Here is a 19,139-nt window from a genome sequence, read left to right as displayed (position 1 = left end):
AAGAAGGGTCCCGACCCAAAACGCCAGCTTTCCTGCTCCTCTGATGCTGCCTGGCCTGTTGTGTTCCTCCAGCTCCACACTTATCTCAGGCTCAAGCATCGGCACTTCTTACTATCGGAGTGAAATAAAACAGTATAGAGTAGTTTCCAAAAAAAAAGGGAGCAGCAGCGGTGAAGAGGAGTCAAGTAACATCTTACTTTATTCCTGAATATTAGCCAAAGAAACAAAACTAAATTACACTTAAATTTCTGTGGAAGTGCAGTTTTCGGAAAGTCAAACAATTTATCTTCACAACAGTTGCTGCCCTAACCCTGTAAGCTAACTTGAGCAGAGCTGTTATTTTAATTGGAAATGGTTTGTGCCCAAGTCACACCACGTGCAAATATCTATGACTGCAAGATTACAGTCTCAACAAAAACAAGAAACAACCTACTATCTCTGAAGGAAGGAACTGCTTGTTTTAAAGTCATTTAAAGTTACAGACCCTAACACAGCCAAAAAAATGCAGAAGTGGGCCCTTCACAAAAACAAGAAAATTAAGATCTAAGCAAAGCAATTTTGCGTGAGTACGTAGTGAAGTCTTACTCCAACTGTATAGAAGCTTTGTTAGGCCATACTTGGAGTACTGTGAGCAATTTTAGTCTCCTTATCTCAGGAAAGGAATTATTGCCATTGAGGGAATGCAATGAAGGTTTAGCGGACTTGTTCCAGGAAGACAGGATTGTCCTACGAAGAGAGATTGGGCAAATTGGGCTTGTATTCTCATTCATGCACAAATCCCTCTGTGCTGGAGCTCTCTGAAATATTTCTCCATTTAAATAATATTCAGCTCTTCTATTCTTCCAGCCAAAGTGCATTATCTCATTTCTCCACATTCTATTCCATCTGCAATGATGTAAAACTTTGAACTGGTTTCTGAATGGCTGAGCCCTTACCCTGATCCCTAGTTCTTCACTAGCTTGCCAGCCTCTTCGTATCTGTTCTGCCATTTTGAGGTTACTACCTCTCCATCTTCTAAACTGCAGGGGATGAAAGGATCAACCCAGGCTATTTGCCACATGGAAGAAGGGTGAACATTTCTTAATGAGAGATTTAGGCATGATACGCCACCATCAGGTCCACATTGCTTTTTCTTCTCCTAAGGATATCAGACAAGTGCAGGAGATTAAAAGTTACCTAATAATTTTACTAAAATACTTAAATGGATTGAGATAGGATAGATGCTGCTAAAATGTTTCACCTAGTTGGGGGGTCTAGAATCAGGGGACAATTAAAAATAAGGGGAGTACCATTTAGGACAGATGCTGAGAATAGTTTTTACTCAGCAAGTGGTGAATCTTTGGAAGTCTCTATTCCAGGAGGCTGAGGCTTTGAACATTTAAAAAGGTATTTAAGGTAGAGATTGATAATTTTTTTTATTACTGGTGGCAGAAAGGGCTTTGGCGATTCGATATGTAAAAGGCTTTGATGGGTGCGATTAGCCATGATGGTATTAAATGGTAGGGCAGGCTCAATGGCCTACACATGTAACCAGCTTTTACACACATATCAGTCATTACATTGTCTTTTGGATTACAGCTGTTTTACTTTAGGTTTCAGTTGAGTATCTTGGACTTGTTACATGTGAGGCAGAGAGAAATGACTGTAAATATTAATGTAAGGTGTATAACTGCATAGAATACTCGAACATATTGCACAGTATGCAATGTTTCTATTAAGATGTATGGTCACTCAGCAACCTTACAGGGACTGTGCAGTGAAACAAACAGGCTCTGTACAACAAGGAAAAATTAGAGAGAACATCAGTTAAAAGTAGGAAATGGTTCAGGGATATAGAAACTTGAACTAAAGCCAGATCTTCACAGTTAAAGTGTACAAGAATGGGAGTGGTTTAATTTCAATACAGTGGCACACACAAACACATCAGGGATCCAATCCACTCCCACAAAAGTAGTTGATAAAACTCAATACTCAAATGGACTGGTCAATGTCACAGAAACTTACTTTCTTCTTACAATACGCAGGCATTTTCAACTGGCAAATAATATTTGGCTAAAAGATTTTACTTCCAAATCAGTCATTCTAAAATTAAACACAAGTTGGCACAAGAGTCAGCCATTGTAATACTGAACACATTCTTAGGCTTTCCTCTTGTAAATTGGCTGTGAAATCCGGTAAATGCAATTTCTGGTTTGCAAGCAGCTCTTCGTCCTGCTCAACATAATTTGTAGCAGCATGTCAACTTGAAATGGGTGTAAATAAAAACTATCCTCTGGGGTCTAGCCCCGGTAGAGGCTTCAGGTCAAGGAGAGTGACCAGAAATGCTCTTATTACAGAATTCAAGAACAAAACAAATTCATAGGTTCATAGATCCAAACAGAGCAGAAAAGACCCTTCAGCTCACCGGGTCTGCATCAACATAATTACCACTAAAAGTGCACTAATCCCAATTTCCTGCACTTGTCCCATACCCTTGAAAACAAAATTGCAATGCAGACCGGCCGATGGGGTTTCATGCCTAAATTGCTCATTGAGAAATGTTCATCTTCTTTCCCTGTGGGAAATAGCCTGGGTTGATCCTTTCATCCCTGCAGTTTAGAAGATGGAGAGAAATGATAACTTTGAAATGACAGGACAGATACTAAGAGGTTGGCTACCTAGTTAAGAACTAGGGATCAGGGTAAGGACTCAGCCATTCAGAAACCACTTCAGAGTTGTACATCTTTGCAGATGGAATACAATGTGGGGAAATGTGATTTAATGTACTTTGGCAAGAAGAATAGAAGAGCTGAATATTATTTAAATGGAGAAATATTGCAGAAAGCTCCAGCAGAGGGGGATTTGGGGGGGTCCTCTTGCATGAATCACAAAAATGCTAGCATACAAGTTCAGGGTTGATAGGGAAGGCAAATGGAGCATTGACGTTTATTTCAAAGGAAATTTAGTATATAAATATGGAAGTCTTGCTAAAACTATACAAGGCATTAGTCAGACCACCTACTGTGAACACATTAGTCCCCTTATCTAAGCGAAGATACACTGGCATTGGAGGCAGTCCAGAGAAGGCTGATCCTAGGTATAGATGGATTTATTTATGAGAAGTTGAGTAGATTGGGCCTGTACTCATTAGAATTTAGAAGATTGAGAGACAAACTTATCGAAACATACAAGATTCTTAGGGGACTTAGAGTAGATGCAGCAAAGTTGCTTCCCTTTGTGGCAGAGTCTAGGACCAGGGGCATTATCTCCGAGTAAGGGGGTCATCCGCTTAAGACAGACTGAAAAGGAACTTCTTCTCACAGAGGGTAGTAAGTTTGTGGAATTCTTTACCACACAGGGCCGTCGAGTTACGCTGTTAAGTACAATCAATAAGGGAATCAGAAATCACTCAGGGTTTGGGGATAAGGCTGGAAAGTGGAGTTGAGGATTATCAGATCAGCCATGATCTCACTGAATGGCAGAGCAGACTCTATCGGTTGTATGGCCTATTTCTGCTCCTGTGTCTTACGGTAGAAACGTTTCCAATCATTGTGCACAGTGTGGCAGAATTTGCAATTCCACAGATACTGAAGACGTCCTCATCCATATGCAGCAAGGCCTGGATGACGTTTGGACAAGTTGCAAGTAACAACGTTGCCACATAAATGACAGGCAATGGCTATCTCCAATAGGAGAGAATCTAACCATCACTGCTTGATGGTTACAAGGCATTAACATTGCAGAATCCCCCACTATTACAATCCTAGGCTTTACCATTGATCAGAAGCTGAACTGAATCAGCCATACAAATGCTGTGGAGACAGGAGCAGGTTAGAGGCTGCTCTGATTAACCATTCTCCTGACTCCCAAAGCCTATCAGCATCTACAAGTTGGAAGTGTAATGTAAGCCCAAAACATGATACAGCTTGTCAAAAAGCACAAAGGCTTGGACAAGAGCACAATTGGAACATTATATCTCAACTAAAATCCACTGCTAATAAACTAAATAAAGTAATGTCTGATGATTGCTTGGTGATTTACAAGACTGCAACCCTGAATCTGACAGTCATGATTAAAGGTAGCTACCACTGGATGGACCAACTCTTCAAAAAGATTAGCTGTGCAAATATTTGCTTGATAGTGCCTTTAATAAGGAAGTCAGAAAACCTAAAAAACAAAACGGCGCTAGCAACAAAGTCAATGTTATCCATGGAGTACTTCAGGGAACACATGGTGTGTCATGGCTGGGAACATTTTCTTTGATCAATTATCTGTAGACATTAGACAGAAATTTGAATGCACACTTTTCAAAACTCTTTCCTTCAATTTATTGACCATGAGGACATCGGGCAAGTCTAAGGGAAAGAATTTGAAAATGCCTTATGAAGCTAGAACTTGAGATCAAATACAATCAGGCAGAAATGGAAAAAAAAATATTTAACATTAATGTTTGCATAACTGTTTGTTTTAAAAATGTTGTGGAAGATTACAGATAGGGCGTGGCACACAGACTGCAGGATGGTGATCAGAGCAAAGTTTAGTGCAGTGTTACTATTTCCATAGGTTCCCTTATCTCTGATTTCCTTAGTACTCAGTTTTTAACAATCCCAGATATTTCTGAAGAGGGTGCATCACTCCAGAACACATCTCCAACTGATTATAAAGAACACGCACGGACACGTGGAAAGTTGACATGGATCTTGCTTTTTCAAGTCAATAATGTTTACTGTGCAAATGGATTTGTCAAAGCAAGGTGGAAAGAATTTAAACTTCTGTGTGGAACTCAAGATTTTTGCAGTACACACAATCAAAAATAAGGAGTTCAATGCTGGAGCTAAAGCAGCAATCGAAATGTCTGACACTTAGTCCAGTAAATCAATGAGCTTACATGTTGTGAGAGAAAAACAGACATTTATAGATCTGAAGTACAGGAAATTACTCATAACCTGGCGCTGTTCTGAGTCACAATCTGCCTATGGAAAAATTAATTCCAGACAATTAAAAATGCTTAATCTACTGCAGAAAATAACTGCCTTGGTTCCCTAGTGTCCTTTCCAGGGACAAAAAGATATCTGCTGGGGACGATAACAACATTCTGCATTTATATGGCATCTTTAACATACTAAAATGCCCCCAAGGCAATTGAAAGGAACATTATGAAACAAAATCTGATCCAGAGTCAAAGAAAAGGTCAGTTGGTTAAAAAAAACTTTTTTTGGGAGCATTCTAAAGGAAGAAAGAGAGGAAGAGAAGCAGAGTGATGCAGGGAGGGAGTTCTGGAACTTTGGGCGAATTGAAGCAACTGAAAGTATGGCCACAAATGCTGAGTGAATGGAGAATGGCAAATTAGTCAGAATTAGAGAGGTAAACAAATCTAGGGATTTGTAGGGCTAAAGGAGATCAGAGAGACAGGCGAGGGGTGAAGCCAGGAAGCGGTTTTGAAAACAGGGATGAGAATTATACAAACAAACAAACAAAAATCAAAAAGGAGGTATTGCTTGACCAGAAACCAAATGAAGGCTGAAGAGTGTGTACAGGAGGTGGGTTAACTGGCCTTGGTGCTAACTAAAACAAGGGTAGCAAAACTTTGAATAACCTTACGTTTACAGAGGGTAGAGGCCAGGGACCGGGAGTGGGTTACTATAATCAAATCCAGATACCAAAGATAAAAGAATGGTGGTTTCAGCAGCAGAGGAGCTGAGGCAAGGGGAGGGTCAGGCGGTGTGATGTGGCGGGGGCTGGGGGGTGGGGAGGGGGGGGGGCGTGTGGTGTGTGGTGGTGGAGAGACAGACACTGATGATGCAGTCAGAAAAACTTGTCTCAGGGTCAAACACCATGCTCATAACCAGTTTGGTGGAACCTCAGCAGGCGGAATGGAATCATTCAACAGGGAACATAATTTGTTCGGGGAACTGAAACAAATGGTTTCCTGTCTAATGTTTAGCTGAAGGAACTTTCTGCTCATTTAATATTGGATATTTTAGCATCGAGATACAGTCCTCTAGATTTGCGTTGATGAATAGTTATGACACAGATATTAGTTTGATTGCTTAAAGTTAAATGTCCACAGCGCACTTAATTACATTTCAGGTGTTACATTTCTATAAAAGCAAAAAATGTTTCAGATTTTCTGCATCTGCAGTAAATACAGAGTGCTGGGGAAACTCAGCAGGGCAGCATCATTCCGGAAGTTAGAGACAACGGTTGAATTCTGAAGAAGTCATATCAGATTCAAAACATGAACTCTGTTTTTCCCTCTGCGGATACTGCCAGACCTGTTAAATTTCTCCTGCATTCTCTGGGTCTGTTTGATTTCATTTCTGTGTGGCTCCATTGTGAAATCTACAACAGATTCTAGAAGGTTGTGGAAAAGTACGCAGAGCGCAAGAGAATGTGCACCAAGGCGTAGACAGAAAGAGGTGTGTGTTTATAAACAATGAGTGAGAGATAGCCTATTCTTATTTATATATGGTCAGGATTTGGTTTCACCTTGTGTGGTTCAGGCTTTTGCCTTTTTCATTATTGTTAAAAGGCCTGTGGATTCATACAGGGGTGACAAATAATGAGATGGTTAGGGTTGTTCATCCCCAGGCTGCTTTGTGCACAAGGTATAATTTCGGTGACTGCACTGTTCGTTTCTGTTGCGAGTGCAGGATGTGGGTTTTGAATCTGCAGACTAATTTTGTCACCTTGTTTAAGGAGTTGCACAAAGCAGTAGTAATTACGGCATCATACATAGATGGTCAACATGTTGGTACTTAGTGATTGTAGGAAGTCCCTCATTTCCGGATACTTTGTTCCCATTAATACTTGCCAAGCCGAAATGAATCAGCAAGGACAACGTGAGAATCGTGGAATCCCTACAGTGTGGAAGCAGGCTATTCGGCCCATCAAGTCTGCACCAACCCTCCAAAGAGCATCCCATGCTATCCCTGTGACCCTGCAATTAATGTGGCTAATCCACCTAGCCTGCACATTCTTGGATACTAAAGGCAACTTAGCATAGCCAATCCACCTAACCTGCACATCTTTGGACTGTGGGAGGAAACCAGAGCATCTGGAGGGAACCCACGCAGACAGAGGGAAAATATGTAAACTCCACACAGACAGTCACCCGAGGCTGGAATTGAACCGGGATCCCTGGCACTGTGAGGCAGTAGTGCAAACCGTTGAACCAACATGCCGCCCATAACTGGAGACCTATAAAGACTTTGAGTCATAGAGTCATAAAGCAAAGAAACAGACCCTTCAGTCCAACTCGTCCACACTGACCAAGTTTACCCAAATTTGGCTCGAGTTTTCCTTAACATTATTTAGAGACAGTTGGATTGATGAAAGTTACTTTTATTCTTGAAAGAGCTTGGCACTTGTGCTAGTCAGGAGTTGATTCTTCTCTGAAAATCAGAGTAGAGGATAGAAAAACAGGACAGTTACATTTATTTCTCTGCAGTTCTAATGTTGAGAGTCGTAAGGCTGGATTATGCAGATCTGAAACGAGACCAAATACAGGCAAGATGGTCAAAGTAGTGGCTGCTGAGGGGCACAGGCAGAAGTCCTACTGGTATTAGAGCTAGCTGTCAATTTGCAGTGCACGGAAAAGGGCATGAGGCAGGAGGTCCGCTTGGTCCTAGGTCAGACCTTGTAGGACTCTTACTGGCACAAGTGGGCATCAGAAGTCCTTCATGACTGTAGGTGGGAAGGGCCACGCCAGTAGGACCAAAGACAACAAAACCTTTTTAAAGTCAAGTTAAAGGAGTTTATGGGGCTTGAGGGTGCTACTGGAAGCAGGTTAATGTTAAGGAACAAAAACAGAGAATGCTAGAGAAACTTCAGGTCTGAAGAAGTCATACCAATCTCAAAACGTTAACTCTCTCTCTTTCTTTCTCCAAAGATGCTGCCAGACCTAGCAAGTTTCTCCAGAAATCTATGTTTATTTCAAACTTGCAGCACGCACACTATTTTGCTTTTAGCAATGTTAATTAATATTGTGGAGGTGAGGTGAGGGTTGGGTGGTGAATCCATAATGGGTAAATTTTGGGCAGGTACTGCCCCGTCAGCAGTCCCAAAAAGCTCACACTCATGGTTGAGAACCTGGCAATGGAGGCTCAGACCTGTTGGGTTGAAATCCATAGATTCATAGAATCATAAGTACAGAAGAGGCTTTTCTGCCCATCAAGTCTGTACTGCCAGCCATGTACTGCTACCCAATTACGAGGGATCATCAGAATTCTTAAAAAAACAAAACAGCAGCTGGTGCTCTCGCTCTGTCTCGGCTTCTGCCATGCAACATGGCAGACATCACTCTTTCACAAATGGCGATCCCATTTCCCAGTAGCCTGGCAACAGAGATGGGATTGCAATGGCCAGTCTAATCCTGCCTTAGAAATCCAAGGGCCAAAGCAAAAATCCAGGCCATTGTGCTTGCCTGGACCTGGGTTGAATTTACAATCACCTTTGGTTGGGCAGATGTGAATTCTCTTGTGTCTTTAACAATAAGCCCACCCAATTCCAATTCCACAAAAGGAAAAACAGAAAACCATGGATGCTGGAAATCTGAAATTAACAAGTCAACGTTTCAATCGCTTCCAGCAGAATTTGGAAAAGTTAGAAATGGAACAGGTTTTAAAGGAGGTCAGCGTGGAAAAAGAACAACAGAGAAGGTCTGTGGATGGAGCAGAAGACAGGAGGCTTTCAAGGTCAAAAGAAATACGGAGACAAAAACAAAGGACATAGCAATGGAACAAGAGAAGAAAGAGAGGTGCTGTGAATGGCAGTATAATGAACATCCAAAACTAACAATGAGAAGAACAAGATTAAGACCAAACAATGAAACAAAAATGAAAGCAGAGATTGAAATTATCGCGTTCAGAAGGCTATTTAGGGTAATAATTAGATGACATGGTGTTGTTCCTTGAACTTGCATTGAGCTTCAGTGGAACACTGAACCGAGAACAGAAAGGTCAGCATGAGAACAAGGTTATGTAACTAAATTAGAGTGGGCTAGAAACAAGTATATGTTTAAGTGAAGGAAGGAAGTGAAGGAAGGCGAGCATGCACATGGACAGAAGAGTGTGTGCACGAGGGAATGTGAAGCAATGAGAATTGGAGTAAGCGAGAGCATGGCAGCAGAAGCAAGTCAGGGACAGGAAAGCAAGACAGATAGAAAAAGAAAGAATGTAGGAAAGACAACAACCAAGGCTGAAACAATAGGAGCATGGGAAGACAACAGGGAATGCAAGGGGAGGTGAGGAAAGGGAGCATTAAGAGAGCGGGAGAGGGAGCATGAGAGAGGAGGAGGAGGAGGACAGAGTGCATGAGAGAGAGGGAGAGTGAAAAGGCAGGCTTCTTAGAGAAATCATAAGATACAGAGAGCATGTGAGCCAGAAAGAAACTGTGATTGTAAGAAATAAAAAAAAGGACCAAAAGAAACTCAAGCCCCAAATAAAGCTGTATCTACATTGTTGACCGTTACCACCAAGCTATTGTGACCTTGATGCTATGAATTGATTTTCGGCCGATGCTTCAAGATTCTGTTGTTACAGGCAAAACAGGATGCTCCCATCCACATAAAGAAAAATACTTACTGAACAGAACAGAGGTAGAACAATATCTAGCCTCAAATTCACCTCCTCCAAAGGGGATAAGAAATCTCTCTCACGGAGGGAAAGTGCTTCATAAATACTCCAAAACATCAAGAAATAAATAACACTCCAGTCTACTGACTCCTCCCTTCACTCCCCACAAACACTTCCCCAGAATCCTTACCAGAAGCAAAAGAAAGTATTCTTCTCCTCTTTCATTCAGGACACCTTAGCCATACTGCATGTGAGCAGACTTTGGCCACAAGGACACTCAGTAATTAGGTCAGCAGTCTCAAATTTGAGCTGTTCCACACAACAGATAATAATGAACCATTATTCAAATCTACCTTCTAAACCCACACATCCTGCAGTAGAAGTAGGTCAATATTATCCTAAACCGTGATGCACAGAGCACTCCAATCGAAACCCAGAGAGGGCCATGAAACTCTGACAAAGGAACCATTTCATTGCCAGTGAAAAGGATACTTGTGGTCAAAGCTATACCACAGCCTGAACAGCCAGGCGCTCTCCTGCTTTGTTCTGCTGGTCCTTTCAGGGTGCGCGCCATCCTAGGGGGACAGAACAGAAACACATTTTCACTGAAGTTAAACACGCATGTAAAAAGCAATACAGTTAAACCCACCACACTTGTACAGTTATGTACAAGATAGAAAAACATCTTGATGAACTCTATAGAGCTGCAATTTAATAATAACTTGGATGGCGAACCAAACGTATTGTGGAGGTAATTGAGAGCATGTAAAACGGATGACAGCATGGTTCCAGTGGTTGGGCTAAGCAGTAGCAGGGAGTGGGAGGGTGGGGGCAAAGGAATGCAGAACAGCACCAAGATTAAGTACTGGACAGTCTTGGAGAAAAGGTACTGGGGACAGCAAGGGGTAAGGGTGATAAGATGCTAAGACTTAGAAGCAGAAGTAGGCCATTCAGCCCATCGAATTCACTTTGCATTCCAAAGAGATCAAGGCTGATCTGAAAATCCTCAACTCCACTTTTCTGCCTTTTCTTCATAACTCTTGATTCTCTTACTGATGATTAAAATCGGTCTTTCTCAGCCTTCAATATACTTAATTACACACCCTTGACAGCCATCTGTGGTAAAGAATTCCACAGATTCACCTCCCTCAGAGAAGAAATTGTTCCTGATTGGTGTCTTAATTGGGTAACCTCTTATTCTGAGGTTGTGTCCTCTGGTCCTAGATTCTCCCGCAAGGAGTAACAACCTTTCCATTCTACCTTGTCAAATCCCCCAAGAATCTTGTATGTTTCAATGAGGTCTCCTCTCATTCTTCCAAAACTCCATTGGAGTACCAGTCCAATCTATGCAATGTCTCCTCATAAGAAAATGCCTCCATACCTGCAAATCAACCAAGTGAACCTTCTCTGGACTGCCTCCTATGCCAGAATGTATTTCCTTAAATAAGGGGACACAAACTGTTCACAGAATCATGGAATCCCTACAGTGTGGGAGCAAGCCATTCAGCTCATCGAGTCCAACCAACCCTTCGAACAGCATCCCACTCAGACACGGTGCCCATACTATTCCTGTAACCCTGTATTTCCCACAGCTAACCCACCTAACCTGCACACACCCTGGACACTATGGGCAATTTGGCATGGACAGTCCACCTAACCTGCACTTCTTTGGACTGTGGGAGGAAACCCACACAGACACAGGGAGAGTGTGCAATCTCCATACAGACAGTTGCCCAAGTGTGGAATCGAATCAGTGTCCCTGGTGCTGTGAGGCGGCAGTACTAACCATTGAGGCAGTGTGCCAGCCATTCATAATACTCCAGGTGTGGTCTGACGAGTGCCTTGTACAGTCTTAGCAAAACCTCCCTATCTTGGTATTTCATTTTCTTTGAAATAATTGTCATCAGTCCATTTGGCTTCTTTGCTACCCGCTGAACCTAGATGTTAACAACATGTGAAGCTGTGACGGGGTTGCTAGCATATGGCCCTGTAGAGTCTTTGATGAATCAGACGTTGAACTGTAGGGAACTGGAATAACCAAGGCCGGAGGGGTCAAGGACATGGGTGAGAGTTTCAGAAGATGACGGCTGGAAACAGGTGATGTTACGGAGGTTGCCGTTGGGGTGGGGAGGACATGAATTCAAAAATTCGACTCCACTGCCAAACACGCTGAGAACATGAGCAACCAGAGGAGGTGGTAACCAGAGGGTGAAACTGAATCAGCGTCAAGGATAGGGAAATTGTGGTGGGGGAGAAAAACAATGGTCCTGGCTTTTCAGAAAATCAGCTGAGGGAGAAAATTGCAGTTGACACAAGATTGGACATTGCACAAGACATCGCACAAGCAACAGGAGGATTCAGGAGAGGTGCTGAGCTGGGCGTTGTCAGTGTAAATATGAAGCTGACTCCCTCCATTTTCCCCACTCCCCCACCCAAACCGAACACATTGTACGCAGTGATTAAGAGACAGCAGATCCTAGAATTGTTTTGGAAGTGTTTACAGCAGCTCTCTGAGCATTTTAATCTTCTGCCAATATCCTGCCATTTTCCCCCGTAACACTGTGTTTTCCCTATTTAAATAATTGTCCGATACCCTCTTGAATACCTCAACTTAAACTGCTTCCATCACATTTCCTTTAGGTCATTAAGAGTTGGCAGAACAGGTAGAGAGAGCTGTTAATAAAGCAGTCAGTGTTCCAAGCCTAAGTTCTAAGAAGGGTCATGCGACCTGAACCATTAACTCTAATTTCTCTCCATAGATGCTGCTAGATCTGCTGAGCTTCTCCAGCAATTTCTATTTTTGTTTCTGATTTACAGCATCTGAAGTTCTTTTGGTTTTGATTTAGTATTCCAAGCTTCATTAAAAAGGGTCAGAAAGTACAAAAGTAAGGGAGGTGATACTGAATGGGATGCTGGTTAGACCTCAGCTGCAGCCTTGTGCACAGTTCTGGGTGCTACACTGTAGGAAGGATGTAAGTGCATTGGAGGGATTGCAGAAGATGTTTACAAGAATGGTCTCAGGGAACAGGCACTCCAGTTTTGGAGACTGATTGTTGAAATTGGGACTGTTCTCCTTGCAGGCTAAGATGCGGATGACTAGTTGTGGTGAGGTCTCAACTTAGTAGGTAGGGAGAAATTGTCCACACTTGTAAGAGGATTAAGAGACAGAGAGCAAAGTTTGAAGTCCTTTGCAAAGATGAATTTAAATTTAATGATTGAAATCTGGAATTGAAAGTCAGTTTTAGTTAACGGGAAGCTACTGTCGGTTGTTGTAAAAACCCATTTGGTTTAAACATGCTCTTTAGGGAAGGAAATCTTCGTCTTATGACTCCAAAACCACAACAATGTGATTAAATGTCCTCTGAAATGGCCAAGCAAGCCAAGGACAATTAGGAATTGGAAAGAAATACTGATCATGCCTGGTGCACCCACATCCCATGAAAGAATAAAACAAAACATTTTTGAAATTCTTGAGTACAAACGCTGTGAATCTTCAGTTGATGAGTCTATTCAAGATTGAGATTTGTAAAGTGTGAAGGGAATCTGGAATTGTGGGGATATTACTATACTACTGATACTGCCAATTTTTAAATTTGTCTTTCTCTCATATCCGAAAGCATTCTTACAGACAACTTGAATGTTTTCCTGTTTTTTTTTATTTAACCTATTTTTCTAATCAACCTGTTCAGCGATGTTATTACATACCTCTGGAGAAGGTGGGACTTCAACCTGGGTCTCCTGGTCCACAGGTAGGTGCACTACCACTGTGTTGCAAGTTTAAGAATCCCAAATTCCCTTAGTGGTTTACAAATCTCAATCTTGAGCTGAGCATTTTTCTTTCATCACTACATCACCCATGGTAATTTTTCCCATCTACTAAGCCCCACTAGCAAATCACCTGTGTTTTTCTATTAACTTACATACAAAGCCTGTTCAGGACTGAATGGATCGCTGGGCAATTTCACAGGGCAAATCAGAGATTGTGGTGGGTCTGGAGTCAAAATATAGGCCAGACCAGGTAAAGATGGAAGATTTCTTTCCTTAAAAACAAAGTTAGTGAACCAGACAGACTCCTTTTTAAAAAAAATAAATGGTTTCATGGCTGCCATTTGGCTAGTTCTTAATTTAATTTTAATTCAAATTGAAATTTTACCTGCTACAGTGGAAGGATTTGAACATCTGTCCCCATTACTACGCTGCCACCACATCCCTCTCAGCCGTGATCTTAAAAAATAGTTTAGCAGGATCATAGGGTCAACTCCTGCATCACTTCTCTTCATCCTTAAGAATGAAGGTTATGTACCAAAGTTATATGTGGATGTCATTTAAGGCTGTGATTAGAGCCATTTTAGTGTTGTTGAGTGGGAACTACAGAACAAGGGATTAGGTCTGACTGTGAGATATTTATGAGATAGTATTCATCACCGCAAGTGACATAACATCACTTGCTCTTGCTCTCTCTTCTGTAGCCTATTGGCAATATGGAGCCACAAGATATTTCTCCATAAAGTTTGTGTTTTCCTTACCTCAGGAAGGTGTTAACATTCAGTATGGGCACAATGAGACTAAGAGTATCTCCTGCAGGTTTCAAAATACGAAGTCACTGAAAAACTGAGCCTGGATTTGGAAGGGGACAACTTATCCGTTGGAGAGGAAATAGAAGTTGAAGATGCTATGATAGCCTGCAAGAAGAGAGGTCAAGCTTATTTTTCTATTGTGGAGCTGACAATAGTGGCCAATCTAGGAGCAGGGGATAGTACCAGAAATTGTACTCAGGGTAGACTTCAATTGAGCGAGACAGTTAACCCTCTCCACGTGATGTAATTTCAAGTACCCAAACTTGCACTTAATATTTGATATTAAGGAGCAGATTCAAGTGGCATTTTGTCCCCTTCCAAATTCTGGGTCCATCTTTCCTAAAATTGCAATTTTAAACTTGGCTATCAGTTTTCCATCCTAACCAAGCACTAAATTGGCTACAATTAAATTCTCAAAAGACATCATAGAATCAGAATCCCTACAGTATGGAAACAGGCCATTTGGCCCAAAAAGTCCACACCGCCCCTCCGAAGAGCATCCCACCCAGACCCATTCCCCTACCCCTGTATTTTCCATGTCTAACCCACCTAACCTAAATATCCCTGAACACTATGGGCAATTTAGCATAGCCAACCCACCTATGCTGCACATCTTTGGACTGTGGGAGGAAACCCATGAAGACATGGAGAGAATGTGCAAACTCCACACAGACAGTCGCCCAAAGCTGGAACCGACTCGGGTCTCTGGTGCTGTGAGGCAGCAGTGCTAACCACTGAGCTACCGTACCGCCCCATACATTCCTCTACCACATCCATCTCGGAAACATACTCTTGCATCACACACCATCCTGACTCGGAAACATATTGGCTTTTCTTTCATCGGTGGGTCAAAATCTTGGAGCTCCCACATTAATTGCATTATATCTCCACCACATGAACTTTGCAGTTCAAGAAGCTACCTCATCGCTACCAATTCAGGATGGAAATATGGCCTTACTAGCAACAATTACATACTGTACATGAAAGAAAAATGCACTGACTGCTTAATAACACAGAGTTAGCTTAAAGCTCTAACTTAGCAACACATCCAAAGTATAAAGTAATAAAAACATGTTTTGAATTGTTTATTAAATTAATCAACTGGCAAAGATTCCTCCTCCATTTCCTGACACAGCATGTCTTCAAGCTGTACTACAGAATTAAATGACTTCAATTGCTGTCTCCTTTTTAGTACCGTCTCAAGGGCATATTTACAATGCTTGCAGCATCAATGAGATTCAGAGCTAGAATTTTAAACTAGCTTCAACGTATGTTATTCAAGTTGATTTCTTTTGAAGATGTAGCTGAGGGCAGAAAACAAAATTCCCAATCCTGATGTTGGAATAAGTTATGTAAGTGTCACGAGCTGAATCAAAAACATATCAAAATTTGTTTTCCCATGTGATTGGTGGATTTTGAGAGAAAACCAGAGGTAGACTAAAGTGAAATTTTATTTGAGCTATTTGAATTGAACTAACTATGGTTTCTTTCATGGCAGAGAAGGAATGTGCTTGGAACAAGAGGATAAGAACAGCACATTGCTGGGGGGTGTGCCTGAAGCATTACTGGGCATAATCTTTTAATTTCAACTTGCTATCGAAAAAAACAAATAGCTTTTCTGTATTCAAATAGTCTGAGGGGGCAGCGAGATGGCAATTGGTTCAAAGGGCTTTGCCATCATTTGGCGATGATCATAAAAGTTCAGAAACAGGTATACTCTCACTTAGTCTGTGGAGAGCTACATATGCATCTATACGTGCATATCACTTATAAACATTCTTTCCTACCGATGTAAAAGTACATCTTCTATAAAAGTTAACATCGTGACTACCAGCCTTAAAAAAACCTTCTCATGTCTCATGTAAAAAACTGGACTCTAATTCCTCAGGGACCAAACTGCATCGTAGTCATCAATCCTTACAAGCAATTATTATGATTACGAACCCCCGCACCATTCATTCCCGAGATATGAATGTCTGTCTATGAGCAAAAATCTTTCCATCCCTTTCTTGAAAATTTTAGTTGATTGACCATTTTGAATCAAACCTTTTTACATTTGATCGAAGAACAGTTCTTCCTGATTTCCCTGGGAATAAGCTAGGATCTAATTCTGGGATTATGGTCTCCTTGTCCTGGACACCCCAGCAGAGGAAATAGTTTCTCTGCATCAACTTTATCAAATCCCCTAATAATTTTAATCCATGGAGTAGATCATCCTTCAATTGTTGAACTTTAATGTTCCAACTTTATAATTGTTCTTTGTAAAACAGTCGCATCCTTCAGGGAAAGAAACCAGCTATTCTTACTGGTCTGGCTAATACTGTTGTGAGTGACTCATTAGCTACCCCAGCAAGCAAGAGAAACTTGGATAGACAAAATAAATGAAACTGGTCAAGGATATTCATATTGTGAGAATGAATGGAGTGAATGAGAAAATAAGAAGCAACTATAGGTCCAAATGCTTTCCCCACTCACTGCTGATACAATATAATACAATACACACAGGAACAGGCCCACCAAGACTGCACCGAATCCTAATCCTTATTTACGCCTGCTACTTATTGCCCATGTGCAGTTTCTATCCCTCTGTTCACGTATTTGTCAAGATATGCTTTAAATGTTGCTAACGTGCCTGCTTCCACTGCCTACAAGCGCAGCCCGTTCCAGGCACCCACCACCTTCCGAGTGAAAAATCTTCCCTGCACTTCATCCATAAACTTGCCGCCTCTCACCCTGAACCTGTGTCCTCTTGTAGTTGACCTTTCTGTCCTGGGAAAAAAAACCCTCTGACTATCCACCCAATCTATGCCTCACATAATTTTGTGGATCTCTATCAGGTCGCCCCCCTCAGCCTCCATCTTTTCAGTGAAAACAATCCGAGTTTATCCAATCTCTCCTCACAACTAAAACCCTCCAGACCAGGCAACATCCTGGTAAAATTTCTCTGCACCCTCTCGAAAGCATCCACATCCTTCTGGCAGAATTGCATGCAATGTTCCAAATGAGGCCTAACTAAAGTTATGCTACAACTATACAAAACTTGCTAACGTCTATATTTGATGCCTCACCTGAGGAAGGCAAGTGTGCTGTATGCCTTCTTGACCACCTTATCCACCTGCATTGCCACTTTCGGGGTGAAATGATGTCACACAATGGGCCAATGATCTACTTGCCAGCACACTTTAGTGCACCATTTTGGAACATAGACGGCTGGGTTTCAGGAAAACAGGGCTAGAATTTGTGACGTTCTAAAGAACATTCATGAGCAAATGCTGCTCTAATGGAAACCTCGGACAGGAAATTGAGCTGAATCTTAAGGTTCAAATCCAAACCAAGCTGAATCATCATAGTGGCAAGGCTGCTCTTATTTCCTTTGTTTCAGATTTCTTAGAGAAGTATTCAAATAAAATGAAAATGCCCACACACTGTACTCTGTCACATACAGCTGTGACTTGCAACACCAGATGAAAACTGCTATGAAAGCAGTTTACAAAATAAAAATCTATTGTTCTACCATCTAGTTCCTTCTAAATCATGGCCAAAATAAAGTAAATGTTGCCCTTCAGAGCATTCTCTTACTACAGTGCTGCTGATTGCTGAGTGTTAAAATTAAACGAAGCTCCAGTAAAAACAAAAGGGGTCACTGTAAAATATGACTATCTAAATTTTCAAACCTCAGCAGATATTCTTTTATTTTTGCTTGCATCACAGTAGAAGTGGGCTCCATCATGGGTCAAAATAAATTTTCTGCAAATACAGCATTAAGCTGACAAGACAGACTTAACATCTATAGCAAGCTATTTTTAATTGTTTCAACATTACTTACACCTTGCATCACTTGGAAACTGTCAGCATTGGGAGCTGGATCCTGATCTGGATCAACTCCGACTCTGAAAGAGAAAGAGGGTAGTTAAATAAGTAAGGAGGTAAATAGTAAATTGAATTAAAGACTAGGTTAGCAATATCTCCGTCTCGATCATTTTACAAGCATTGAAAAGATCCAGTCTCTAATAACAGAAAGGCTGCCATTGCTGACTTTCATAAGGCAGACCCCAAATTTCTTTTTTGGAAGATGAGTGAGAGTGTGATTGGTAAAAGGGGAGGGAAACTGTGTCATCAATCACATTTGGTAACATATTAAAAACTGAGATTTCAGTTTTTAGTAAGTATTCAAGATGAAAAGATCATTTGGGAATCATTTTGTACTGGATTTGAATTAAGCATGTATTGCTAAATGGATTTCTGCAGCTTGCAGTATATGGCAAGACCTTTGAAGCATCTGGTTCCCAATTATAGGCACTCACACTGACACTACTATGTCACTGAAGATTAAGGAGAAATAATTTATCCTCTCTGTAATTAGACCAAAGGCTGCATGTAGTGGCTGGTACTTAAGTGTGTACATGCACATGTCACACTGTGTGGTCTGAGCTGCAAGTTCACTGCTAAGTATAACAACAAACCTAATGAAGTAGAGACTGTGGCAAGGTAGATTATCAGGCTCAGACAGACACAAAGCAATATGCAAGTAAAGTTGAGTGACAAAAGCACATGCAGCTTTCTTCCTAATAGCTCCAAATTTCCTGTTGCATGGAATCAGGCAGCCCCTTTTAATCTCTTGTGGCTCTTCAAGCAAAACTGGTTCATTAGCACACCCTACAATTTTCCTGTACCAGTGTAATTTGGAATAGCTTGCAGAAAGGAAGGAGAAAGTGTCATCAAGGCCAAGTCTGTGTTTCAATCACAAATAAATCTCACAACAGCGCAAGGCGGCTGTGGGAGGAAACAAGAGCATCTTGAAGAACCACACAGACATGGGGAGAATGAGGAAATTCCACATAGCCACCATGCCACCCCTTATCACTGCCATTAGCTTTCATTGCCCAAACTGCTTGTAGTTACTGAAGGTGAAGGACTGTCGGTCCAGATGAATAGATCACTTTCCATTTCAGGCACTCATTTTTTAACCTCTCCCACCTTGATCCATGATATAGTTGGATGTAGAGCA

At 41.5% G+C, this 19,139-nt stretch overlaps 1 protein-coding gene across 2 annotated transcripts in view; it reads right to left on the bottom strand.

Annotated features, from left to right (window-relative positions):
* The window catches only part of slc9a7 (solute carrier family 9 member 7), a 135,659-nt gene that overhangs the window by 13,725 nt on the left and 102,795 nt on the right, over positions 1-19,139 (bottom strand). For both annotated transcript variants that reach the window (XM_020517308.2, XM_020517316.2), the window contains 2 exons: positions 17,958-18,021; positions 10,047-10,129 (listed from right to left, as the gene is read on the bottom strand). In XM_020517308.2, coding sequence (XP_020372897.1) covers positions 10,047-10,129; positions 17,958-18,021 — 147 coding nt within the window. The remainder of the gene's footprint in view (positions 1-10,046; positions 10,130-17,957; positions 18,022-19,139) is intronic.

This window comes from Rhincodon typus, chromosome 6 (genome assembly GCF_021869965.1).
Source record: "Rhincodon typus isolate 14 chromosome 6, sRhiTyp1.1, whole genome shotgun sequence".
Taxonomy (NCBI): Eukaryota; Metazoa; Chordata; class Chondrichthyes; order Orectolobiformes; family Rhincodontidae; genus Rhincodon; species Rhincodon typus.
This window is presented reverse-complemented; position numbering and strand designations above follow the sequence as displayed.